This window comes from Rhinoraja longicauda, chromosome 14, assembly GCF_053455715.1.
Source record: "Rhinoraja longicauda isolate Sanriku21f chromosome 14, sRhiLon1.1, whole genome shotgun sequence".
NCBI classification, from domain to species: Eukaryota; Metazoa; Chordata; class Chondrichthyes; order Rajiformes; family Arhynchobatidae; genus Rhinoraja; species Rhinoraja longicauda.
Window position 1 is genome coordinate 8,827,551 of NC_135966.1, and position 27,795 is coordinate 8,855,345.

Consider the following 27,795-nt stretch of genomic DNA (forward strand, 5'->3'; position numbering starts at 1 on the left):
TTTGCACACAAAAGAAGATTTATTGTGTTTTCAATGTTAGCAGTTGTGCATCAGAAATTGAAACAAAGATAATACTCCCATAGCAACCTTTAGTTCTTTTTTTGCGATGGAACAGAAAACCTTCTACATATATAGCAATTGCTAGAGTGACACTGGGAATGAAGTACACAGTGCATAAAAGCTGATAATTCAGCTACATTTTACAGAAGATTAGTGTTGAGTTAAATTAGTTATCTGACTAAAATAGCAGAAATGAATGGAAACAACTAATAGTGACCAAGAGGCCATTATATATGTGCCCCATATTCTGGAGGTACTGTAAACTAGCACCACAGATCTCACAGAAAATTTAAATCGTAGAACTCAAAAAGCAAACATCTGTGTACTCTACTGTAATATCTACTTCACTACTCAATCTTTGTTAGAAAATTGACGTGAAGTAGAGCAAAACAGGTCAGCATCGGGAAATTTAAATCAAAGCTTGCACTTACATGTTGATCAAATCAGGTTTGGACACATGGTACTAAGTTGCAACTGTACTCCCAGTTATTAAATAATCCTTCAATAACAATTAACAGATTTCAGGGAAAGTACAGAAACAAAGACTGTGCCAAAGCACAAGTTACGACTTAAGACTGACAAAGCAAGAGAAAAATCAAACACCATTGTTAGTATGTTCTCTAAAATCACATCACCAATGGCAATTTTTTTTCCCTCTTGAATTTCAGGTTTAAAAATGAGTGAAACAAGCCACAAGCATTTTCTGAGAAAAATACAAAGGATCAAAAACGCATCTTCACGTATTAAATGTGCAATCGATCTGCCGCACGTATTCTTCATCCAAACTTTGGTTCAGATTACCTCAAGAATGTCACACTCCAGGAGTAAAAATGTGATTCCCCAAACCAAAAACACACTGTAGATTTTGTTTCTGCAACAAAGGACTAATTTCTAATCCAATAGGCTTGGCAAGAGAGCTTTGGATTTCATGGGTGGTCGCAATTGTAAAAAAAAAAAATACTGATGGTCAATGAAGTGAATATGTTTTTGTTTTAAACAGAGAAGGGCCATATGCTGCAAACCACACTGCTCATTTAATGTAATTTAGGTTTAAGGATTTATGTTAGAATTTGAGAAATGAAAAGGTCCATAATTCTCTTCCAGAGAAGTGACTGAGTGCAAATGCTAAAAGGAATAAACGTACTTCAAAATCTCTTTAAATTTGATTTTTTTCCCTTAAGTAACATTAATTCTCTTTTTGAAATACTACATTTATACCCACATTATTTTCAACAACTTTCAGGTAACATTACAAAGTTTGTAATACAAACAGAAAATGAAAAAAACATAACAATCAACCAGCATTTTAATGGGTTCTTATGCAGGGTTGTGGCTCAAATGTTAGCCAAAGTCTCTCTTGTTAACGATGGTACCTGAAGAGTATTTGAGCATTTCCTATCTTAAATTAGATTTTCTACAACTGCATAATGTTGCATTTAAACATTATTTAAAATTCTTTAGTTTCTGAGTGGGCAGGAGATGAGTGATCTTATACTGTAGATCCCAAAACTGCAATAATTAATTAATTCACATAAAACAGGAACTATAATAGTTTAATGATTTAACAAATGTTTAAATTATCAAACACCCGACTGGAACTGTCATCACTTACCAGAAAATAATGTTCCATGGCACGTCATTTGTACTGAAGCACTTCCAAGTGCTCAAAAAATAGATACAACTAAGATGAATTTTAATTTACCACTTGGCTGCACATCAGAGCTTGAAAAATTACTGCAAAGGTAATTTTTAACCAATGGAAAATAGAACGTTTTATCAAAAAAAAACCTTCAAGGTTTCCAAATTATACATTACAATTGAAACAATGCATTAGTTCAGATGGTTTCCAAATAAAGCCATGTACTATTTTATAATAATTTTAAGTTTCATTTTTGCAAACATTGCTTTAAAAAAAAGCTAATTTATAACAGGTAATTCCGGAATGCTGGTTGTCCATTGGAAAGAAAACTTTTGGAATCATAATTCACGGATTAAAATAGCTTGGGCAAATCACAAACCACTTTGGCACATGTAATATAGTCCTCTACTCGGGTGTAACAAAATGAAAAGTTAGTGTATACTTGAGCAGTTGGTTAGGTCATAGATGAAACCTAGAGGCAAATTAAAAATTGTTCATCTTGGGAAGAGCAGGACATTAGTCAGTGGTGTCAAAATATATTAAAATGACAACATATGCTGAATTATGATGGGCAAAATCAATGTTTGAAAATACCGTTTCCAGAACCTGCTTCAATAAAATGCAATGCAGTTATTTGCATGCAAATTGATTTTGATGAAATTCATTAACCTGAGAAGTTAACTAATTCTCTCTCCACAAATGTTGCCAGAGTTTCCAGCATTTTGCTTTTATTTGTGAATTCATTAGTCGTTTTTTTTAAAAAAACTGTATTTTCATATTTAATGAATTATTTTCACATGTTACACAATGTAGATATTTCAACTCAAATAAAAACAGCTGACTTCAGATAAGGAAAACTTTCTTTGTGACTTTGTTTTTAAAATAATATTTATCCTAAAGAGATGCAGGTGCCAACATTTCCCCAGTTCAACACTTTGGTAATTCAATTTGATACAGCTGATTCTTCATATAGAAACTATCTTGAGGCAAATATATAAAAAAACACTGGAGACCCACCCAAACATGGCCACAAGCCCTGGATTTGTGATTGTAGAAGTTGTATTAGTCTTAACTAGTTTAAAATTCTGTTGCATAGACCTTGTAATCAGATGGAAGTGCTTCCCAACACTGAGGGCTAACAGAACAATCAGGACTGCCCCTAGAAAAGAAACTGACTGGCACAGAAATAAAGGTATCTATCAATCATAACAAAATACCAGCGAGTTCCTTTCCAATGTTCTTTTCCTGTTCCATATTCCTCCAAAGGAGTACCAAGATACACTCACCTGACATTAGTAAAACTCTAGCCATGGATATTTACAGTGGACTCCAAAGAAGCAGACCTCAATAACGTTAGGCCCACGTTAAATAATGCAGTATTCTAAAGGCATGTGCAAGGTACATTAGTGTGACTGACATCTGTATACGTGCCCTTCAATTTCTTATGGATTCAATGATAACTTTTATAGTTTTTGGTAGCCTTCAATAATTGCATGCACACAAGGCATGTGTTTAAATTCAGGGCTGATAAACAAAGTATTTTCCTTAATGATATTCCAGAACATGGAAGACAATACTTATTTTAAACAAAGAACAGCACAACAGGGAAATCTTTAAAAAGATGGCACATTAAATTTCTTTTGTGTGTATTTTTTAAAACTTTCTATTAAGCCCAACCATCACAAATACCAGCTGTAAACATACAATTCCCTCTCCATATGGCTGTGTTGCATCAACCTTTTCAGAAGGTGCAGGGATAAGGGGCCACAATTTCAACCAACAATTAAAAGTGTTTCTTTTTTACGCCACATACAACCAGTCTTCACCGTGAAGGAAAAATAGACATGTGTAGGTGAATAGCAAATGTCTACGGGATACAATAAATAGTCATAATGACATGTTTTGAAAATGCATTCTGTTCTTCTGAGGCCAATCCCCAAAGAAGACGATTTGATTTAACAACATTGCTTGGACACATGGCTCAACAGAAAAAAAACACCAGGATCTTCAGATAGCTACAGTGGAAAATATTTGGGAATTTACTGATTGCAGGTTCTTTCCATTTTCAGGTTTATGCTTCAAACTCAAATCCAAGGCCAAGTTTATGACCACCACCATTAATATTCTTGCCATCCAGCAGCGCTGACAGGCTTACTTTAATACCTAAGGAAAAAGATGATCAGTCACATAATACTGAATCATACGCCTCACATTCAAAATTGTGGTTATTACATGTTCATCTATACAAGTACATTCATAAATCTAATAGTACAAGTCAGAACTTGGTTGATGCCAGTTTGGCGTTCTGGTGTCAATGTGAATTTGTTAACAGTTGGGGAAACCTCAGTATTGTTGCATTCTTATAGCATTAAGTAATATCTCATGTTCTCAATTCATGTACGAGTATTGAATGTGCATCCAACCACCTTGGAGACTGGATAAAAATGTCATGCATAGAGTCAAATTATTTGCTGTGTTTAGACTTGAGATACAACATGGAAGCAGGCCCTTCGGCCCAGAGTTCATGCCGACCAGTGATTACCCCACACACTTTACAGAAGCCAATTAACCTACAAACATGTACGTCTTTGGAATGTGCAAGGGAACCGGAGCACCCGGAGCAAACGCATGCAGTCACAGGGAGAACGTACAAATTCTGTGCAGACAGCACCCATGGTGAGGATAGAGCACAGGTCTCTGGCGCTGTGAGGCAGCAACTCTACGGCTGTACCCACTATGTCGTCCGTGGTGTATTTGATCGATACAGAATTTCATCATTTTGAAGAGAATACATGAACAATAAAAAGAAACCAATAAAAGGTGACTCAAAGATTGTGGCAAGCATGTCAAACAAGCGGAAGGAAATGGTGGTAGAATTACAAGGAGATAGGAACTGCAGAAACTGATTTACCAAAAAAAAGGGCTGGAGTAACTCAGTAGGTTAAGGTCATGAGTAGAAGTAGGCCTTTCAGCCCATCAAGTCTACTCCGCCATTCAATCATGGCTGACCTATCTCTCCCTCCAAACCCCATTCTCCCCACAATCTCTGACACCCATACTAATCTAGAATCTATCTACCTCTGCCTTAAAAATATCCACTGACGGCTTCCACAGCCTTCTATGGCAAAAAAATCCACAGATTCACCACACCCTGACTAAAGAAATTGCTCCTCATCTCCTTCTTAAAAGAACGTCCTTTAATTCTGATGCTCTGAACTCTAGTCCTAGACTCTCCCACTAGTGGAAACATCCTCTCCACGCCTTGCACTATTCTGTATGTCTCAATGAGGTCCCCCCTCATTTTAAACACTGCAAGTACAGGCCCAGTGCTGACAAACGCTCATCATAGGTTAACCTACTAATTCCTGAGATCATTCTCGTAAACCTCCTCTGGACCCTCTCCAAAGGCAGCACATCCTTCCTCCGATATGGTGCCCGAAATTGCTCACAATATTCGAAATGCAGCCTTGCCAGCACCTTCTAGAGCCTCAACGTTACATCCCTGTTTTTGTATACAAGCCCGCTTGAAATATACGTTAGCAGATTAACTTTTTAGGAATCCTGCACCAGCACTCCCAAGTCCCTTTGCACCTCAGATTTCTGGATTCTCACCAAATTTAGAAAATAGTCTGCACCTTTATTCCTACTACCAAAATGCACAACTCCACACTTTGCTACAGTATATTCCATCTGCCACTTCTCTGCCCACTCTCCCAACCTATTCAAGTCCTTCTGCAGAGTCCTTGCTTTTTCCACACCACCTGCCCCCCCCCCCCCATTTTCGTATCATCCGCCACAAAGCCTTCAATCCCGTCATCCACATTATTAATGTATAACGTGAAGAGTAGCGGCCCCAACGCCGACCCCTGCGGAACTCCACTTGTCACTGGCAGCCAACCAGAAAAAGCCCCCTTTATTGCCACTTTTTGTCTTCTGCCATGCAGCCAACCTGCTATCCATGCCAGTATCTGCCCTGATACCGTGGGCTCTCATCTTCCTAAGCAGCTGGTTAGGTGGCATCTCTGTCGGATTCCTCTTCAGACTGATTGTAGTGGAGATGTAAGGGGCAGAAAGCGAGAAAAGAGGTGGGGGCGGGACAAGGCTTGGCAGGTGATAAGTGGATACAGGTGAGGGTGGTTTGATTAGCAGATGGCTGAAACAAAGGCTAAAGATACAATCACAGCATTTAAAAGACATTGGAACAAGTATGCGCGCAGTAAAAGGTTTAGAGGACTATGGACCAAATGGAGATGAGACAAATTCAGGTAGACCCATAAAAAAAATTGAAGTTGAGCCGAAGGGTCTATTTCTGTGACTAAACAAGTTATATAAACAAATTTCAGGTGTAAATGTTGCATGTGGTGACATCCCAAACAAATGGCACCTCAGACCCATTCTGCTGTTTCATTTTATCAACTCGAAGGCAGAGAACACAAAATTGGATGCATCACTAGCCATCCACACTTCATGCAATAACTATCAATATAAACCTATGAACATATGAATGGAGTGATGTTGGAATAGAGATGCTATTCCTTGGAGGGAAAACAAGATGAATCCACAATGGAAATTACATGGCGACGATAACAAAACATAGTCCTATCTTATCGATCTTGCATTGAAATATATTATTTAGATATTTTAACACAAGAAGGAATTAGTTTACGATCAAATGCATCTCACCTGGCTTTAGAATTTGAGAGTATCCTAGTCCAATGAGACTCGAATTGTTCACTTTAATCTGATAAACAAAAAAAGAACAGGTTCTTTAGAAAGCATTTCTCCCAAAAATCACAACCTTTAATGTTTTATGTTTTAATCAGCACAACATGCACTTTGGAATGCATGTACCTTCTTTCACCCCAAATATATATAAATATATAATCCAACAAGGCACAATAATCAAATATACACTCACTGAGCACGTTGCTTCATCATCAATCTTGTATTTTGCTGCAATTCCGAATCGAGCATTGCTATTCCCAGCTGTCCAAGCGAGGTTGATACCAGTTTCCAGATTGTCACTGATTTTTTGATAAATGGAGCCACCAAATTCCGTACCGTCGTTTCTAAAGCAAGGAACATGCACGTCATTTGAAGCACCACCAAATTTATATTTGGTATAAAATTGCAGAAAGCATTATCACCTATGCCGACCTATTTTTCTCCAATTGCACACTTAGGCAACCCATTGCATATGAAAAACAAAATTATTAACTAACTCCATGAACATCACTTTGCAACTCAACTGAAACCAGGTTTGATTGCAATTTCATTTCAATTTGGAAAGTTATGGATTCGAAACTCACCAGAGCTATAAATAAGGAGCAAATTTTAAAAACTCAGTATAAAGATGAAAATATTTTTTGTACACATTAGTCTGACCCAATGCTACTTTAGTTTTAGAAATACAGCACGGAAACAGGCCATATGGCACAGCAAACCCATAGCGATCATCAATCACCCATTCGCACCAGTTCTATTTAAAAATACGGCATGGAAACGGGCCCTACGGCACACTGAACCCACGCTAACACCGTTCACCCATTTGCACTAGTCCAATGCTATCCCACGTGCACAATGATGGAAGTACCAGGTGTGAAATGAGATGTTATAATTTGATTTTCGTAAGCATGCGTAAATAACCCTATTTTGAGGGTGTTTTGGGCAATTTTCAATCCTCTAAACCAAACAAAGATGGTTAGGTTATTATACATTCCTCCTTCTGGACGAGGAATGTATAATTCTGACCGCTGCTGGTCATAAACTGTCTGCCCAATTTCCTACCATGCAGCAGTGAATATACTTCAAAAGTACTCTTTTAGCAATAAGGCAGCTTCAGATATTCCGAGATCAAAGTCTTACACAAGCACATGCGATTCAACTTTTCATGCCAAAAAATGAGCAATATCCATTCATCTGCTTCTCATGAAGTACAGTCTTTACTCCAAAGAAAACAATCAGTAGGTTCATAAGCCAAAAATCAGAGGCAGGGTCCACCCAGATACATGATTTGGTAGTAACTTGTTGTGAATGGTTGACAAAAACTCAAAGTACTTAATCTACTTTGATTCACAAAATGCTGGAGTAACTCAGCAGGTCAGACAGCATCTCAGGAGAGTAGGAATGGGCGACGTTTCGGGTCGAGACCCTTCTTCAGTACCAGCATCCGCAGTAATTTTCTAAATCTACTTTGATTAGTTCAATACACACATTCTAGTCTTGGAAACTGTTCCCAGAGTCATAACTGTATAATTGAATTGTACATCAAGGCTTATTTCAGTCCCCTTCTCGTCCATTATAAATTATATTTGATTATCTATTATATTAAATACTTAACATTTAATTATAATAATTCTTCTTTTTAAATGTTGTCAATACATTATAGTTTTAAAGGACATGGGGTTACTCAGAAGATGGACACAAAGTCAATTCAAATCATGTGATACAGCAAGTACCACCTCAAACCTTGCCTTTGTATAAAGGCCTCCAGACGCCTCTGTCAAGCTCCTCATGTTTGTGGATGACACAACTCTGACTGACATCCAGGATGGGGAGGAATCTGCCTACAGACGGGAAGTGACACAGCTGGCGTCCTGGTGCCATCGCAACAACCTGGAGCTCAATGCTCTTAAGACTGTGGAACTAATTGTAGACTTTCAAAGAGCTCCCCCTCCCCTCCCCCCACTCACCATCAACAACACCACAGTCACATCTGTGGAGTCATTTAAGTTCCTTGGAACCATCATCTCCAGGGACCTTAAATGGGGGGCCACCATCGACTCCACAGTCAAAAAGGCCCAAGAGGATGTACTTCCTGTGGCAACTGAGGAAACACAATCTGCCATAGGCAATGATGGTCCAATTCTATACTGCTATCATTGAGTCCATCCTCACCTTCTCCATCATGGTCTGGTTTGGCTCAGCCACCAAGCACGACATCCGGTGGCTGCAACAGATCGTTCGCACAGCTGAGAAGGTTGTTGGCTGCAACCTTCCCCCCATCGACGAACTGTACACTGCAAGGGCCAGGAAGCGAGCGGGCAAGATCATCTCTGACCCCTCTCACCCTGGCCACAAAATCTTTGAAGCACCTCCCTCTGGAAGGCGACCCCGGACTGTCAAAGCAGCCACAGCCAGACATAAAAACAGTTTTTTCCCCACGAACAGTAGTTCTACTCAATAACCAAAGTCTGTAGTCTCTTTTTTGCTCTGGTTTATTTTCACCCACATGTTTAGACCGTAATGTTGTATCCTTATTGTTTTGATGTGGTTATGCTTTATTCTTAACTGTATGTTTGTGATGTCATTTGTGAGCGGAGTACCACGGCACATTCCTTGTATATGCACATACTTGGCCAATAAAATTATTCATTCATTCAAGACCGGGTCGCCAAACTACAATTATGCACTGTTTTGGTTGCTACACTAGAAAAAGACTGTGGTAGCATTAGAAAGAATGCAGAAGACATTCACTGGGATATTGCTGGTATTTGGGGGGGGCGGGGGGGGTTATAAAGTGTGGATGGTCTGGATTTATTCTCAGTGGAATGGAAGCTTAGAGGTAACTTTATTACAGTTTACAAAATTATGAAGGTTATAGATACGGTAGATATTTTGAGTATTTTTCCGAGTATGTGAGGGGAGGAGAGGGAAGAGCCTAAAATTAGAGGGCACAGGTAAGAAGTAGGAGATTTATAGGGGAACAGAGAGGAAGATTAGAATCTGGAATGCACTGCCTGAATAGGTGGAGGGGAGAGATTCTTTAACTATGTTGAGACAAGAACCTGAATCACCAAAACACTGAAAGCTACAGACCTAATGTGGTACAGCATTAGTATAGTACAACAGGCGGCATGGACATCACAGTCTGAAGGGCCCGTTTCTGCGATGTCCACTTTAGTCCAATTCTGATGAAGAATGACTCAAAATGCTGGAGTAACTCAGCGACAACAGGCAGCATCACTGGAGAGAAGGAATGGGTGACGTTTTGGGTCGAGTCCCTTCTTCAGACGGATATGATGATTATGATGAAGCCAACAATCATTCATTCCAATTATCCAACATTACACAAGAACGTTAATACATTAACCGATGCATGCAAAAGTAGAATTGTGTTATGCTTGTAAGTTTATGACCAAAAATGATTTTCTTCTAAGACAATTCACAAAAGAAAATTCTGACAGATATCTCTACAGAAACATGGCAGATGAGTACCTACACGTTTGTATGGAGCTGGAAGTCGTCTGCCTTGAATCCCACAGCAAAGTTACTCTGGGAGACTCTGGATTTTGTCGTTTCAAAGGTCATTTGATACCCTGCAAGCCATCCTTCAAACCCAACCACGATGGCTCCACGTATAGCTGGGCCAGCAATGTCAAAGTCGACGTCAACTCCCAAATTGACATGTTCCCTCTTGTAACCAGACTTAATTTTTCCACTTTTCTTCCTATTTTAGGAAAATAGCAAAAAATAAAATGAACTGGAACTAATTCCATCATTACATTCTAAACCTTAGTTTCATCAATTATTTTAACTTTACAATTATAACAAAGATGACTTATTTTTTCTCTATTCAGACTCCGTTACCAATGAATGGGCAAAATCTTCAAGGTTGGCTGCAGGGGGCGCCCTTGGGACACAAAGGCGGTTGGTCGAGGAGAGGGACATCAGTTCAATGGTCAAGGGTGACAGAGGAGGCCCTGCAGCAGCCTGGGGCTTGCCTGGATCGGGGGCGTCCCATCCATCGAGCACATGGACTGGAGTTTGGACTTTTACTTTTAATAAACGGCGCCAAAATATGGAGATTCATGCACATGAGCTATGCAAAAAGAATTTCACTGAGCAGTGCCTGCATGACAATAAAGAATCACTGAGCCATGCTCAATCCACTACCAAATCTTAAAATGACAAGACACAAAAAGCTGGAGCAACTCAGCAGGACAGGCTCTGGAGAGAAGGAATGGGTGACATTTCAGGTTGAGACCCTACTTCATGGACAAGCCATGAGTCTCATTTTTGAAAGGTGATATTTCTATGAGCAGATTTAAAAAAAATATATTCTCTGGTGTTCATGTAACTTTGATTTACTTTGCACAATATCATTGGCACAACCCAAGAAGATAACTAACTATTTACTCAATATTTAGAAAAGGTGATTAAAAAAAAAAATCAAGTGTTCCCTTTTTATAAGTTACACGAAAATTAAAATAATATTGTTCAAAATATTTTGTCATTATATCTACTTATAGTTATTTTTAAACTCACCCTGTATTTGGTGCAAACGAAGAGTCAAATCCAATCTTCAGCCCCTTCAGAAGCTAAACAGAAAAAATGTGCAGTTTGTATTTTGGTTTAAAAAACAGAATAAACATAATGTTTGTTTTAAAAAAAAAACTATTTACCTGATCTTCAATGGTAATTTCCGTTCCCAAAACATTATCAGTATTCCATTTTTCTGTGAATGTCAGTCCATAATCCACCCATTTGTATTTTGTTTCCAGGCTGCCAGCAACTTTAGCAGTATCCACATTAGCAGACCCAGCACTTGTGAATTCCTACAATAGGAAGCACGTTACTTAGTGTGCAAGAAAGCTTCATGTATTAAATACCCAATATCTCAAAACAATTAGTATTTTTGACGTAAGAGCTTGGAGTGTCTTTATTACAGTCACGATTTGTTTTGATTCTCATTTCATAAAAGCATTTTGGACAACTACGAGATGCAGCAAAGCTCATTTTATCTTCCCCCAATCTTGAGTACCAATGTCATTTGCAGCACCCTTTCTGAAACCCAATTTTTTATTCACACAACTTATACGGTAAATTTTTATGCTTTTGTGGCTTTTAAAATTTCAGCCAAGACGGAGGATATTTTGATGATTTGAGTTAGTCATCAGGTATATCCAAAAGCAGGCGTGAAAGTTTGTTGAATACTTCTCAACATATGGTAGAGGATTCTAGAGCTCACAGATTTCAGGTGAGAGAGGAGATTTAAGAGGGACCTTTTCAAGGCAACTTTCAACAGCGGCCCTTCAACAGAGGGCAACTTTTTCACTCAAGGAGTAGTTCGTGTCTGGAATGAACTACCAGAAACAGCCATAGAAGCTGGTATAATTATGACATAAATGATGTTCGGACAGATATATGGATAGGAAAGGTTTAGAGAGAGGGTATGAGTCAAACAGGACTAGCCCAGAAAGCTAAATTGGTCGGCATAAACAAGATGGGCCGAAGGGACCTGGCAACGTTGCTAATAAAGTATGATTGAGAGTCCGACTAGTTCAGGCTGCTGCTTGACTAGTTCATGTGACAGTGCTCCCAATTTAGACACCAGTCCACTGAGACTTGTGCGAAAGACATTACAAGGTCAAATGGGCTGGGAGCAACTTTGCCATGGCCCGAATCCACTGTCTAAGGTGTTGGGTTTTATACCTGTCCTGCTCCTGAAGCAGCTATAATGGACCAGAATGGTTCACTACCATTGATGCAAGTCAGCACATTAAGGTTAGTCGAGCTGATCGATTGTGGAATTAAATGGATTTTATGACGCACCTGCAGTTTCATGGTCATCATTACTAAAACCAGTTATTTTTAATTGCATTTAGCATGAAGGCAGGCATCAGAGTAAAATATTTTAATTTCCAGCATTACAGAAAATTTGGTTATATGGAAGGTTAGGCAACATCTGTTTCTCTCTCCACTAATCGTGCCAATACTATTTTCCAAAAATTCAAAATGTTATTAATCAAGGATGACTCAAGCACAGTGGAAAATATTTTTTCACTCTCCTCATCGGCCAATAAGTCTATAACTGCCTTCATCTTGCAAGCTAAAACTGTTGTTAAATAAAACACAGCTTTGTACTGTATATTATAAAGACACCTGAAACATTGGAAGATATTAGCATGACCTTAGGAACAAAGCAAGTTCTACATTAACCTTTCTCCTAATAACTTACCAATCCATTTTCTGACTTTGTTTTTAAGTCCAGCTTTATTAAACCGAATCCTACCAAGAGAACAAAGACGTTATGTTTCTGATGTACAACTTAGTTTAAATTGGTCACCCACTTAAATGCAGTACGTTTAATAATAATCAAAGTATATTAAATTAACAATCATACACTTTAACTAATAGCTCACCACAGACAGGTTTATAACATAGCCACAAAATGTTCAGGTATTTATTATAAAATAGTGTTCACAGAAACCCAATTTCTGTGCTTATGTTACCTCCTGATCCATCCCCACTCCTTCAAGCAAAATAACCTACCAAACTAATACATGCCTCAGTATACTGCTAAAAACTCAGCAACAACATACAGTAAAGACCCAACTTCCACATTATAATAATCCACATGTGAACATTGCTAGATTCTGCCAAAAACTGCATTTTTGAATTTCTTACCATAGCCTTTGGTGAACACATCTCTGGCTGCCTTCCCGAGATCTGCATAAGTTGGTGGAACTGCCATTTTATCTGGTGAAGAAACACATCGGTCGGTCGGTGTTCATCTCAATTACCAGAGCTCAACAAATGTTTTATGCCCATTTTAAACCAGGCCTTCAAATTGTTGTTAACTTACTAACAACTGTCTTCTACAATTGACCGACCACCATAATTCTGACATTAAATTACGTTTTCTGCTACCTAATACAGGAATTAAACACCCCACATGACCATTAATTGATTTCATACAATGTTTCTAACATCATTATATTTTTATTTGTAAGCTGACGAAGAGCGTTCCCATTGTTGATAAGCAAGTGTATCATATAACTTAATAAATATCTTTCGTAAACAATCAAATTTTCACGATTGTTACTGAATCATTGCATATTAACTTGTTCAATAATCACATGACCAATTTATATTATTCATTTTCCCCACAAAGGATTTGCAGTCTGACTATCCACTGAAAGTCTGCAGAGTAGGAGCAATGTCTACGTGTGAAAAAGCTGCCCCACAGGTTCCAATTAAATTTTTCCCCTCACACCTTAATCCCATTACCCCAACCTAGTTCTTGATTCCCCTACCCTGGACAAAAGACTCCGTGCATTCACCCTATCTATTCCCCTCGTGATCTCATACACCTCGAGAAGATCACCCTCAGCCACCTGCTCTCCAAGTAATAAAGTCCTAGTCTGCTTAAACTCTCTCAGCAGCACAGGCACTTAAGTCCTGGCAACATTTTTGTAAATCTACTCTGCACTCTTTCCAGTTTAACAACATCCTTCCTATATCTTTGGTGACCAAAACTGAAAACGATACTCCAAATGTGGCTTCACCAATGTCTTATACAACTATAACAAAACATCCCAACTTCTATAATCAATAGGCTGGCTGGTGAAGGACAATTTACCGGAAGTCTTCTTGACCTCTATCTAACTCTGAAACCTTCAAGGAACGATGTACCTGTACTCCTAGATCCCTCTGCTTTACAACACTCCCCAGGGCCCTGCCATTCACTGTGAAGGTCTTGGCCAAAGATAATAGAGCAGAGCAAGATAGACCACTCGACCCTAAAAACCGTAGTATGTTATGGCGCCATTTTAGTAGGCAGAAACTGGCAGAAACATTTAAAAAGAAAAATAACAAAAATCTGTGAATTGATAGATGAGATATATTCTGCATTTTTATGGTATCATCACACATACTGTTCCCCCAAAACACTGATCACACTGCGAGAGGCATAGCGAATGGCCGGTTTTGCTTACTAAAATGGCGGACGTTACCCTCCTTTGCGTACTACACTTCAGTATAGGCGATTTCGACGGAGTGGTTCATCTTGCTCCTCTAATATCTTTGGTCCTGGCCTGGTTGGACTTCCCATAATGCAACACCTCACACTTGTTGGCATTAAACTCCATAAACCATTCCTCGGCCCACTTGCCCAGCTGATCAAGATCCTCCTGTAATTTTTCATAAACATCTTCCCTATGTATGATACCACCCACTAGTGTCATCTGCAAACTTACTAATGATGCCTTCTACATTCTCATCCAAATCATAAATATAAACCACAACAGCAATGGGCCCACCACCGCTCCCTGAGGCACACCACTAGCCCTTTTTAAATATTAGCCACCCTCCAGTCTTTCGGCACCACACCCGTGACCAATGATGATTCATTTACCTCAGCTAGGGCATCTGCAATTTCTCTAGCTCCTCGCAATGTCCTCTGATATATCTGATTGGGCCCAGATTTCTCTCCCTTCATACACCTTAGGACATTTAGTACCTCTGACTGTAATGCGGACTGTCCTCGACATATTCATTAGCTGTTCCAGGTTCCTCAATCTTCCCGTCTTTCTCCACGGTAAAAAGAGGGAATAAATACTAATTGAAGACCTTGGCCATCTCCTGTGGCTCCACTCAGATTTGACCACTTTACTTTCTGAGGGGCCCCAGTCTCCCTCTAGTTACCCTTTCTTCCTTAAGGTACATCAAATCTTTGGATTTCCCCTCATATTACCTGCCAGACCAATTTCCTGCCCCCTTCCAAAGCCCTCCTAATTTCCTTCTTAAGTATGCTCCTCAGTTCCCACAAATCCTCCTGTATCCCAGCTGCTTATACCTGCCCATGCCTCCTTTGTCCTGAGCCTCAATTTATCTCATCATTCAAGCTTCCTTACTCCCACCTGCCTTACCCTTCACTATGTCGTATAAGAAAATAACTGCAGATGCTGGTACAAATCGAAGGTATTTATTCACAAAATGCTGGAGTAACTCAGCAGGTCGGGCAGCATCTCGGGAGAGAAGGAATGGGTGACGTTTCGGGTCGAGACCCTTCTTCAGACACCAGTGCCATAGTGAGGCCCACCGGAAATTGGAGGAACAGCACCTCATATTTCGCCTGGGCAGTTTGAGGCCCAGTGGTATGAACATCGACTTCTCCAACTTTAGATAGTTCCTGTCCCTCTCTTCCCCTCCTCCTTCCCAGATCTCCCTCTATCTTCCTGTCTCCACCTATATCCTTCCTTTGTCCCGCCCCCCTGACATCAGTCTGAAGAAGGGTCTCGACCCGAAACGTCACCCATTCCTTCTCTCCCGAGATGCTGCTCGACCTGCTGAGTTACTCCAGCATTTTGTGAAATAATTGCCCTTCACTATAACAGGAACATGCATGGCTGCTACATTATGTATGAGAGAATACTACCTACAACAGAGAAACTGGGGAAATAAAAAGAACTCTTCATTTGAGGAGATAAGACTTTGCCTTCCATCACAGTGAGGGTATGCCTGGAGCAATCACTGTGATGGCTGTTTTGTGTAAAAAATTGTATCTGTGTGTCTTGTGCTTTTTGATGTCTGCTGCCGGACCCTGACGTGAGAGGACGCTGGCGTTGAGTATTCGCCGCTTTTCCGTCAGGATAGTTTGTCTGTTTGTTTCTATGTTAATTGTATTTGTAAAGCGCTTTGAGCATGTGATAAGGCGCTATATAAAATAAATATATTATTATTATTATTATTATTATTTGCATGTCCTGACCTCGTCATCTCACTTTCAAAGGCACTCAATGTTCTGGAGGTTGCTTTGCCCGCAAACAACTTACTCCAATCAATAGAAAGTTCCCTGTCTAATACCATCAAAGTTGGCCTTACCCCTATTCATAATTTTAACTTGTGCACCCACCCTGCCTTTATCCATAACTATATTAAAGCTAATAGAACTGTGGCCGCTGGTAACAAAAGGCTTGCCCACTGACATATCAGTCACTTGCCCTATCCAATTTCCTAAGAGTAGATCAAGCTTTGCCCTCTCCCTTGTAGGACCCTCTGCGTATTGCCTGTACCCGAGTACAATCAAACCATTACACAAATACAAGGCCGTGCAGAGAAAAATCATGTTAGGGTACATGAACTTGTAAGGAAAATACTAGATATACATTGATCCATCAAAAAGCTAGGGGCTTAAATCAATCAACTGACATGGTGGGGTCTTTTGCATTTATAAAACTAGGCGGCTCAGGGTAAATAGTGGCAGCTTTGAAAAGAAACTATGAAGAAGCGCTATATAAATGTAATGCATTATTATTATTATTATTAAATCCAATCAATCCACGCAGATGGGTAAAAACAGAGTATAGTCAAAATTAAAAGCACTGCAAGATTGTTTAAGCACAAATGTTTTATAATATTGCTGTCATACGATAAATTATATAATTCCTGTGCTCTTATACTAACTGCAGTATTTTAGTTGCTGTTAACTGTCGCGTTATGAAGTTTCAATAAACTTTAAGAGTCCTGAGCTATGCTGCTCTCTAAGTCTTGACTACGTATGCAAGAGATTGATACAATGAAGAAACTGGAGCAATATACATAACTCTCTTCGTTTGGGCTAGGGGTAACATAGTGATCCTCAAAATCCTACTGTTATATATATTAGTTTAAAATCAGCAACTTAGTCTATGAGTCATTCCTTTATAATGCCAATACCATGATGAACATTGCATTTACTCGGTTTCACATCTTCCATTTCTTTCAAGGTCTTTCCAAGGTTACTCGTATATCTAGGGTGTAACCATTGCTATTAAAATGGAAGCATGCAGCAGAATAAAGTAATAACCCTGCGTACGGGTGCAAACCAGTTACTGAACCAATTAGCAGGCCATTTCATTCGTTTTAAACTCGGATTACAACAATTGGAAAAATGCGTTTCAAAAGTGAATCGCCATATAATGAATCATCAACATCATCAAATAGAGAAAACCTCATTAAATTAAACCTTTTTAAAAACCTAAATCTTTCTTTCATGGACTAGAATTCTACTTTTACTCCGAAATTTTTTCTACAGATTAAAAAAAAAAAATGTCATTGACATTGCCAGCACTTGTTGCTTGTCCACTAGGTACACTGACTGTTTCAACAAATGAGTAACAGATCCTCCCTGTGGAGGCCAAAATAGGTGTATCAGTATCAGTTAAGTATGGAACTAGAATCAGAGACGTACAGCACAGAAATAGGACCTTGTACAGGGCCCTAGTGAGACCACACCTAGAGTACTGTGTGTAGTTTTGGTCTCCAAATTTCAGGAAGGACATTCTTGCTATTGAGGGAGTGCAGCTGTGTTAATTCTCAGAATGGCGGGATTATCGTATGTTGAAAGACTGGAGCGACTGGGCTTGTATACACAGGAATTTAGAAGGGTGAGAGGGGATCTTATTGAAACATAAGATTATTAAGGGATAGGACACGTTAGAGGCAGGAAATATGTTCCCAATGTTGAGGGAGTCCAGAACCAGGGGCCACAGTTTAAGAATAAGGGCTAGGCCATTTAGAACAGAGATGAGGAAAAACTTTTTCACTCAGAGAGTTGTAAATCTGTGGAATTCTCTGCCTCAGAAGACAGTGGAGGCCAATTCTCTGGATGCTTTCAAGAGAGAGTTAGATAGAGCTCTTAAGGATAGCAGAGTCAGGGGGTATGGGGAGAGGGCAGGAACGGGGTACTGATTGTGAATGATCAGCCATGATCATATTGAATGACGGTGCTGGCTCAAAGGGCCGAATGGCCTTCTCCTGCACCTATTGTCTATTGGGCCCAACCTGCCCATGCCTACCAAGATGTCCAATCTTCACTAGTCCCAGCTGCCTGCATTAGGCCCACATCCTTCTAAACATTTCCTATCGATGTACCTGCCCAATAACTTTTAAATGGTGTTATGGCACCTCCTCAACTACCCCTTCTGTCAGCTCGTTCCATACACCCACCAACCTATGTGCGAAGTCCCACCCTGTGTGTGACAATTCTGATCTCAGAATAGGAAATCCACAACATAATTACAAAAGAAATGCATTCTTCAAATATGAACAATTGAAGATATACCCAATATTTAGTGGGAAATTAGATTTAATTATAAAATATATATTTTATAGTATTAAACAATATTTTTATGATAAGTAATTTAAAATATTTATATTATAAATATATAATTTTTTTATTCATTCATGGGTTACAAATGCTAGCTATCTGTTGGACATCTAGCTATTGTACATCCTCAATAGCCCTCCAGTTGATTGTGGTCCAACTTGAATGACTGCATCTTAAGGATGAAGGTACTCCAATGTGTTGTTGTGAGAGCATTGCAGGATCCAGACCCAGAGACAAATGAGCGGAGGTAGTGTCCAAGACTGGATACTGTGCATCTTGTAGATGAAATTGCAGACAGATCATAGGTAGTGCAGTTTCCATATTCTTGCTGCTTTTATTCTTCCTGATGGTAACAGCCTCAGGTTTTAGACAATAGACAATAGGTGCAGGAGGAGGCCACTTGGCCCTTTGAGTCAATGTGATTGATCATGGCTGATCATTCTCAATCAGTACCCCGTTCCTGCCTTCTCCCCATACCCCCTGACTCCGCTATCCTTAAGAGCTCTATCTAGCTCTCTCTTGAATGCATTCAGAGAATTGGCCTCCACTGCCTTCTGAGGCAGAGAATTCCACAGATTCACAACTCTCTGACTGAAAAGGTTTTTCCTCATCTCAGTTTTAAATGGCCTATCCCTTATTCTTAAACTGTGGCCCCTTGTTCTGGACTCCCCAACATTGGGAACGTGTTTCCTGCCTCTAAATCTCCATATCACTAGCATTTGTCACTACTCCTGATCATTGTCCATGTTTTTCATCTCGCATTCTCCAGAATCCTATTCCGCATCTCCACAAAATACTACTCATCCAAAATAAAACTCAGTTTACATTCTCTTTTACATTGGACAACTTTCCTATCCTAACATCCCCATAGCTTTGACAATTCCTCCAACTCTTTCGAACCCACTCAAGGTGTTTTATTCTTACCTTCAACTCTGACCATTGCTTTGCCTCATCAAATCATAGTCACGTATTATTGTACAGACTCTCCACATATATCATCCATATGGCCCCCTTTATCAAGGGCCATGACTTTTGCAATTGTGTTAATATCGGCTGTCCCCCTCACGACCCAGAACTGACACATTGTTCTGGACATTTCAATCAAAGATCTAATTTAGAACACTCCATTCAGCAAAATTGTTCTTGCCTCCCAAAGAGCAACCCAACCCGCCCCACCCAAGTGTTCTACCTGAAAAGAATTTTAGGAGCTCTCTTAAATTGAAAACTGAAGACAGATGACGTTACTGAAATTCAAATTCGTAACAAAAGTCTGCAAAATGCAAGATTTGTATAAATTGAACAGTATTACTGAACATCATTAGTCAAATGTAAGCTTTCCGTGATTAACTAATAAATCGGTGCTATTCCGAGCATAAATCTCATACACAAAATTCACCAGTATGTAATAATTACAGCTCCAGGCGTGTAGAAAACTGATAGCAACCTAGCAGGATCAATTATTTATTCATCTGTGACAATTGTAACTTTCACTGCCCAGCACAAGAGGGATCGGATCCTCCCACATAAATAATGTTCCTTGATTTGTTCTAGGTTTAAATTTTGAAAAATATGACACGCAACTATTGGTGTTTTTTTGGATTATGAAATTGATTTGTTAGTCAGCAGATTTACCGTAATATATCCAATCATTTGTTTCTGTTCCCCAAATTTTGATTTTACCCCCTTTGAGCAAAATGAAGGAATGGTCAAGTTAGGAAGAGGGGATGTTCAACGAGATCTGGGTGTCCTAGTGCATCAGTCACTGAAAGGAAGCATGCAGGTACAGCAGGCAGTGAAGAAAGCCAATGGAATGTTGGCCTTCATAACAAGAGGAGTTGAGTATAGGAGCAAAGAGGTCCTTCTACAGTTGTACCGGGCCCTGGTGAGACTGCACCTGGAGTACTGTGTGCAGTTTTGGTCTCCAAATTTGAGGAAGGATATTCTTGCTATTGAGGGCGTGCAGCGTAGGTTCACTAGGTTAATTCCCGGAATGGCGGGACTGTCGTATGTTGAAAAGCTGGAGCAATTAGGCTTGTATATACTGGAATTTAGAAGGATGAGGGGGGATCTTATTGAAACATATAAGATAATTAGGGGATTGGACACATTAGAGGCAGGAAACATGTTCCCAATGTTGGGGGAGTCCAGAACAAGGGGCCACAGTTTAAGAATAAGGGGTAGGCCATTTAGAACGGAGATGAGGAAGAACTTTTTCAGTCAGAGAGTGGTGAAGGTGTGGAATTCTCTGCCTCAGAAGGCGGTGGAGGCCAGTTCGTTGGATGCTTTCAAGAGAGCTGGATAGAGCTCTTAAGGATAGCGGAGTGAGGGGGTATGGGGAGAAGGCAGGAACGGGGTACTGATTGAGAGTGATCAGCCATGATCGCATTGAATGGCAGTGCTGGCTCGAAGGGCTGAATGGCCTACTCCTGCACCTATTGTCTATTGTCTTATACTTTTATATCCTCTCAATGTAGAGTGGCCATGAGATATATAAAAACAAATATAGAGTACCTGGTTTACCCTTCATCCAACTCTTTAGATCTTTTTAGAATATAACTAGACCAAATGGACCCGTTGGGCCCAAACCTCTTCTGCATTGGTGCAGCACCCTCTCCTCCCCCCTCCCCCCACTCCATCCCGCTCAACCCCCCTTATCCTCCCTCCCCCCCTTCCTACCTCCCTAGGAGATAAATTTAAACTTTAAAATGTGAATAACTTAAAAAATTTAACACCAATTTCAATGAAACCTCTTCCATTAGCACCAAAGGGTGAGTAAGGTAGGCCTAAAATTGTCACGCTATCGTGTACCGTTTTGGCTGTAGTTCAGGAACAAACAAACAAGAGTTTTAGTATATAGATTTCACATTCTCCTTGCATTAGTCTAAAAGACTAGGAAATATCTTAACTAAATAACTGGAATGCATTTCCTAATCCCATTGGGGTTCCTTCTATTTGCAATTAGACATTTTGTGCGAAGTCCCAACAAATCTTAAGCATTTGACTTTGATCAATATAAAATTGAAGTAGAACTTTATTTTTGGTACAGTCTATTATTACTGAGTGTTTAATATATTAGAGTGGTCACTTTTATTTTGAGACAATTGTAAAGAATTGTTCTCATGGTCTCACTTATTTAGTTATGACATGACATCTATCACCCTGTCCATAAACTTAAATTTGCATAGCAATTCAGAAAGTGTATTGTGTATCCGTGCAACAGATATAATTGATTACATTGAAGGTAGACACATTATTTGACAATATTAATCTTTCCACTAAGTGATTGCCTTGCTTTCCACCAATGTTCATAAAGCCTTTATTCTCACTCCAGACGTTTGTGCATGCAATCTTGGCTTATACTTTGATGCAATCTTGGAGATGTTTCTCCCAGATGAGGCATTAAACCAAGGCTCTGGTAATCTTCCATTACATCTTTAAACACCAGTGTACAGCAGGTGATAATTCTAACCCAAAAAACATCTGCCTGAACTTTCTACTGACTTAAAGAAGAAATAAAATTTCAGAGGGGAAAATCAAGAATGTCTCTGAGGAAAACTTAACTGTTAAGTTTATATTTTCATTGTTTTAAACCCTCAAAATGTTACTACAATGCCCTGGTGGTTATATTTTTAGAATAGCCCTGGACTAGTAATCCAAAGAGAACGAATTCAAATAATACTTAAGCAAAAAGAAAACACAAAGTGCTGGAGTAACTAACTCAGCGAGTCAGAGAGGAGAGCATGGGTAGTTTATGTTGTGGGTCGAGACCAGACTCTTCTTCATACTTTAAGCAGTTTGAGAGCATAATTTTAGATAGATCTTACTAAAGTGTACTGGTTCAAGTCATGTCTTTTACTGAAACAAAATCTGCTGCTTTCACCTGGTCTGTTTTATATAATGAACTCAAGACCCACATGGAAATGTTTGCTATCTCTTTAAACTGGCCTAGCAAGTTCTTCAGTTGAAACAAAATACGTGCAAAAAGACACATGATTACGTTCAGGTCAATTGAGAAATAACTGCCAACCTAGTCAGGAAGAATCACACCCAAGAATGGAAAAAAAAACTAGATTTTACAATATTGTCAGGCAGTGCTTGAAATGTACTTGGCCACGACTTCCTTCACCAATATAGATGTCACTTATAATACTAACACAAGGTGATATTATTCTGCAGCTGAAAAAACTTATGACATGGCAACAAGCAGAGCACATGTAATCAAAACTATATTGATTTCAAATAGCACCACAATGTCTTACACTAGTTTATAAATTATAGGCTCAGAATTAGGCCATTCGGTCTATCAAGTCTACTCCTCCATTCAATCAAACCTGATCTATCTTTCTCCCTCAGCCCCATTCTCCTCTGGTGCCTTCTCCCTCTAACCCCTGACACCCTTGCTAATCACGAATCTGCCAATCTCTGCCTTAAAAAAATCCATTGACTTTGGCTCCACAACCAGCTGTGGCAATGGGTTCCAGATTCACTAGCCTCCGACTAAAGAAATTCCTCCTCGTCTCCTCACTACTCGAGTTTTACTACAGAGTAAACATATTGGAGTACAAATGCACAAAATTGACTTTTTAAATATAGTTTATTATTATCACAAGTACAGAGGCGCAGTGAAACGCTTTTTTGTTGCATGCTATTCAGTCAGTGAATAGACTAAGAGTACAATATTTATGAATAATGATTTTATATAGGCACTGAACCAGCAAACTTAATCAATCTCCTAAATTGTTGAACATGGAACATCCCAACATCTATCCATCTATCTTATATATTATCTATATACTAAAACTCTCATTTGTTTGTTTGTTCCTGAACTACAGCCAAAACGGTACACGATAGCGCGACAATTTTAGGCCCACCTTACTCAGTCGACCCTTTGGTGCTAATGGAAGAAGTTTCATTGAAATCGGTGTTATATTTTAAAAGTTATTCACATTTTAAAGTTTAAATCTATCTGCTAGGGAGAGAGTGGGGGGGGGGGGAAGGAAGGAGGGAGTGGGGGGGAGGGGAGTGGGGGGGGGGAGGAGGAGAGGATGCTAGACCAATGCAGGAGAGACTTTGGGTCTACGGCTTGCTCTGGCTGCAGCGCTAGTGGCACGGGGCCGAGATAGTGGCACCTTCTCTCCTTCCCTGTCCCCCCTTGTCCACCCACGAACCAGAGGGACACTTCCTGCCCAGCAATAGGCTTTGTCAGTTGGAGAGGGTTGCCGGGCCCACAGGATCATCAGTTGAGGGAGGGTTGCCCCAGGAGAGATTTGGACCCAAAGGGTCCACCTGTCTAGTTACTCATAAAAGGAATGCAGGTTTCACTTTCTAATTTTTAGTTTTAGAGATACAGCGTGGCAACAGGCCCTTCGGCCCACCAAGACCATCAATCAATGGGATCAACGTAGGATAGGCATGCAAGGTAGTCCCACCAGATCCATCCAGTTACTTTAGCACTTAGTGTTTTGCTCAAGATCCCAGTATTTGCAGCTCCTTGAATCTCTCTGAACAGGTGTTTGATGGTCAGGGTGACTCAGTAGGCCTAAGCTGCTGCTTTGCAATTCTAACTGTAGTAAAATGATCACGATACTCCCAATTCACATGCAAATTAAGGGACACTGGGCAAAATAAATGTTGCATTTACAAAGTAAACCTTCATGATACAGAAAAAAAACCCTGAAAACCTCAACTGTTAACATTGCAAATATCATACATCTAGGGAGCCACCTGCCCATTCCAAGTTGGAATTACTTTATTTTTAGACATGATCTTCAAAGTTCCACACAAGGTGAAAAAGAACAAGATCAAAAGTGCATTTTAAATCGTTAAGGAGGACATGTGTCCCACAAACTGGACAATACTTAATAACAACTACAATGTTACAAAACCCATAATAGAATAGCTGCCGGTGACCCAACTAAAGATAATAAGTCACTGAATTAGCCCGTTCAGCCCATTGAATGGTGGAGTACTCAATCACGGCTGATCTGTTTTTCCCTCTCAACCCCATTCTCCTACCTTCTCCCCATAACCTTTGACGCCCTTCCTCAACAAGAATCTATCAATCTCCACTTTAAGAATACCCAGTGACTTGGCCTCCATCTCAGCTATGCATTTACTCCAGAGATGCTCTCTGACCCATTCCGTTACTCCAACATTTTGTCTCTATCTTAGTATCACTTATCATCTTTATGGTATAAACCAGCATCTGCAATCCCTTTTATTACCCAATGGCTTGGCCTCCATCACCTATGCATTTACCCCAGAAATGTTGTTTGACCCGCTGAGTTACTCCAACATTTTGTTGTCTATCCTTGGTATAAACCAGCTCCTTTTTATTGTCGAATGACGACCTCCACCGCTGTCTGTGGCAATGAATTTCACAGGTACACCAACCCTCTGGCTAAATAAATTCCTCCTAATCTTCATTATAAAGGTACGTCGTTTTATTCTGAGGTTCTACCCTTTGTTATTACCTAATGACTTGGCCTCCACTACTGCCGTCTGTGGCAATGAATTTCACAAGTGCACCAACCCTCTGGCGAAATAAATTCCTCCTCATAGTCTGAAGAAGGGTCTCGACCTGAAACGTCACCCATTCCTTCTCTCCTGAGATGCTGCCTGACCTGCTGAGTTACTCCAGCATTTTGTGAATAAACACCTTCGATTTGTACCCAGCATCTGCAGTTATTTTCTTACACAACCCTCTGGCGAAATAAATTCCTTTCAAATCTCCATTCTAAAAAGGTACTTATTTTTATTCTTGAGGCGATGCCCTCTCTAGTCCTGGACTCTCCCACTGGTGGAAACATGCTCCATCCTATCCAGCCCCTTTCATTAATTGGTAATTTATAAAATTCATAAGGGGTCTTAAGGGGTTGGAGAGGTTAGATGCGGGAAGATTGTTCCCGATGTTGGGGAAGCCCAGAACCAGGGGTCACATCTTAAGGATAAGGGAGGAGGAAGTCGTTTAGGACCGAGATGAGAAAACATTTCTTCACACAGAGAGTGGTGAGTCTGTGGAATTCTCTGCCACAGAAGGTAGTTGAGGTCAGTTCATTGGCTATATTTAAGAGGGAGTTAGATGTGGCCCTTTTTGCTAAAGGGATCAGGGGTTATGGAGAGAAGGCAGGTACAGGTTACTGAGCTGGATGATCAGCCATGATCATATTGAATGGCGGTGCAGGCTCGAAGGGCCGAATGGCCTACTCCTGCACCTATTTTCTATGTTTCAATGAGATCCTCTCTCCTTAACCTCCCTCCACTCTTTACTCCATCGTCCTCTCCACCCTTGCTTGTACACTCCAGCGAGCACAGGCCCAGAGGAGAGGCAGAGCCTTCAAACGCTGACCACTCAACATGCCCGCCACCTCCACACACAGCTTGTAAGGTCACACACTCACACACAGGCAGCCGCCATGCTATCGACTGCTGCAGTGTGGGCGCCTGGTGTCTTGTCTGTCTCCACGCTGTGCTGCCCACAAACTAACTCTGTGCTGAGGGGGGATGTGTTTGTGTGTGTGGAGAGAGAGAGAGGGGGGGGGGGGGGGGTCTGACTCTGCAACCCTGGACAGACAGAGACAGAGACAGAGAGAGAGAGAGAGATTAGACACGTTGTGTCTCCTCCCTTTTCCACTCACACACGGCCCCGGCCTCAGGCTCATCAGGAGAGAGAGAGAGAGAGAGACCAAATTCACGGCGAATCTCCTCCCTTCCCTCGCACAGGGGAACAAAAAAACAACAAAACAAGGTGCCCCTGAAAGTCGTCAAGTTTAAATAAAAATGCTGGTTGTTTCTGAGGCACGGATACGTACCGGCTGAAGAGGAGGAGGTGGTGGTGGTGGCGGCGGCGACGAGGCGATGCAGGCAGCGAGCGGACAGCAACCTCCCTCCCTCCCACCGACCGACTGATTGACTGAGCCCCCGGGCAGCCACGGCGCATGCGCGGCCTGCCTGCCTTCCCCCCCCCCTCCCTCCGCGGGAGCGAAGAGACTAGAGGAGCAAGATGGACCACTCCCGTTGCAATCGCCCAGACCCGAAACGTCGACCATTCCTGCTCTCCTGAGGTGCTGCCTGACCTGCTGAGTTACTCCAGCATTTTGTGAATAAACACCTTCGATTTGTACCCAGCATCTGCAGTTATTTTCTTACACTGAAGTGCAAGTACGCAAAGGAGCCATTTTAGTAAGCAAAACTCGCCTCTCGCAGTGTATTCAGTGTTTTTTTGGGGGGGGGGAACAGTATGTGTTGTGTTTGATGATACCATTAAAATGCAGAGTATATCTCATCTATCAATTCACAGATTTTGTTTGTTATTTTTCTTTTAAAATGTCTCTGCAGGTTTCTGCTTACTAAAATGGCCTACTACGTGACGTACTACGGATCTTCGGGTCGAGTGGTCTATCTTGTTCCTCTAGTATCTTTGCGCGGCAGCGCGCGTGCGCGTTCACGGCCGGCGGCGACGGCGGCAGCGGCGCCTGCGCACTCGCCCCTCCCCTCTGGGAGCAATGATGTGTGTCTGCAGTGACTGAGAGTATCCTTGCAGCAGCACGTAGTCGTCTTGTAGGCATATGGATAGCTGGCTGATGCTTAATGCATAAGAATCAGGTCGGCTGCAGGAAATCCTGATGAGGAACCAAGAATGCAATCATAAGGGTATATTAATAGAAAAACAGAAGGAAAGATTGCAAGCACTTATAAAAAAGGAGAAATATAAAGAGGATGAAGGGTGATCTTACAGAGGTGTGCAAAACCATAAGAGGAAAGGCACAATGAATGCACTGAGATACAGCACGAAAACAGGCTCTTCGCTCCACCAAGTCCACTCCTACCAGCGATCCCTGCACATTAATACTATCCTACACACACCAGGGCAATTTTCATAATTTTACCGAAGCCAATAAACTTACAAACCCTCGCGTCTTTGGAGTGTGGAAGGAAACTGGAGCACCTGGAGAACACCCACGCGGGTCACAGCGGGAACGTGCAAACTCCACATAGACAGCACCAATGGTCAGGATCGAACCCGGGTCTTTGGTGTTCGATTCATGAAAGACAGTCAGAATTGATTTTAAAAACTGTTCTGATGGGCAGAGAAATCAAGAAATTGGGGGCATGGATTTAAGGTGATTAGTAAAGGAACCAAAAGTCACAGAAGGAAAATGTTGGGGATACAAGAAACTGCAGATGCTGGAATCCTTAGCAAAACACAAAGTGCTGGAGAAAC

The 27,795-nt window shown here is 40.7% G+C and overlaps 1 protein-coding gene across 1 annotated transcript; it reads right to left on the reverse strand.

The window, feature by feature from the left end:
• LOC144600031 (non-selective voltage-gated ion channel VDAC1) lies at window positions 1-26,497 on the reverse strand. Its single transcript, XM_078411372.1, has 9 exons — window positions 26,384-26,497; window positions 13,109-13,180; window positions 12,660-12,709; window positions 11,104-11,256; window positions 10,967-11,019; window positions 9,921-10,148; window positions 6,618-6,768; window positions 6,383-6,440; window positions 1-3,862 (listed from the first exon to the last, which is right to left on the reverse strand). Exons 2-9 carry the CDS (start codon window positions 13,173-13,175, stop codon window positions 3,771-3,773), a joined length of 852 nt encoding a protein of 283 aa, XP_078267498.1. The 5' UTR covers window positions 13,176-13,180; window positions 26,384-26,497; the 3' UTR covers window positions 1-3,770.
• Window positions 26,498-27,795: the final 1,298 nt, after the last annotated feature.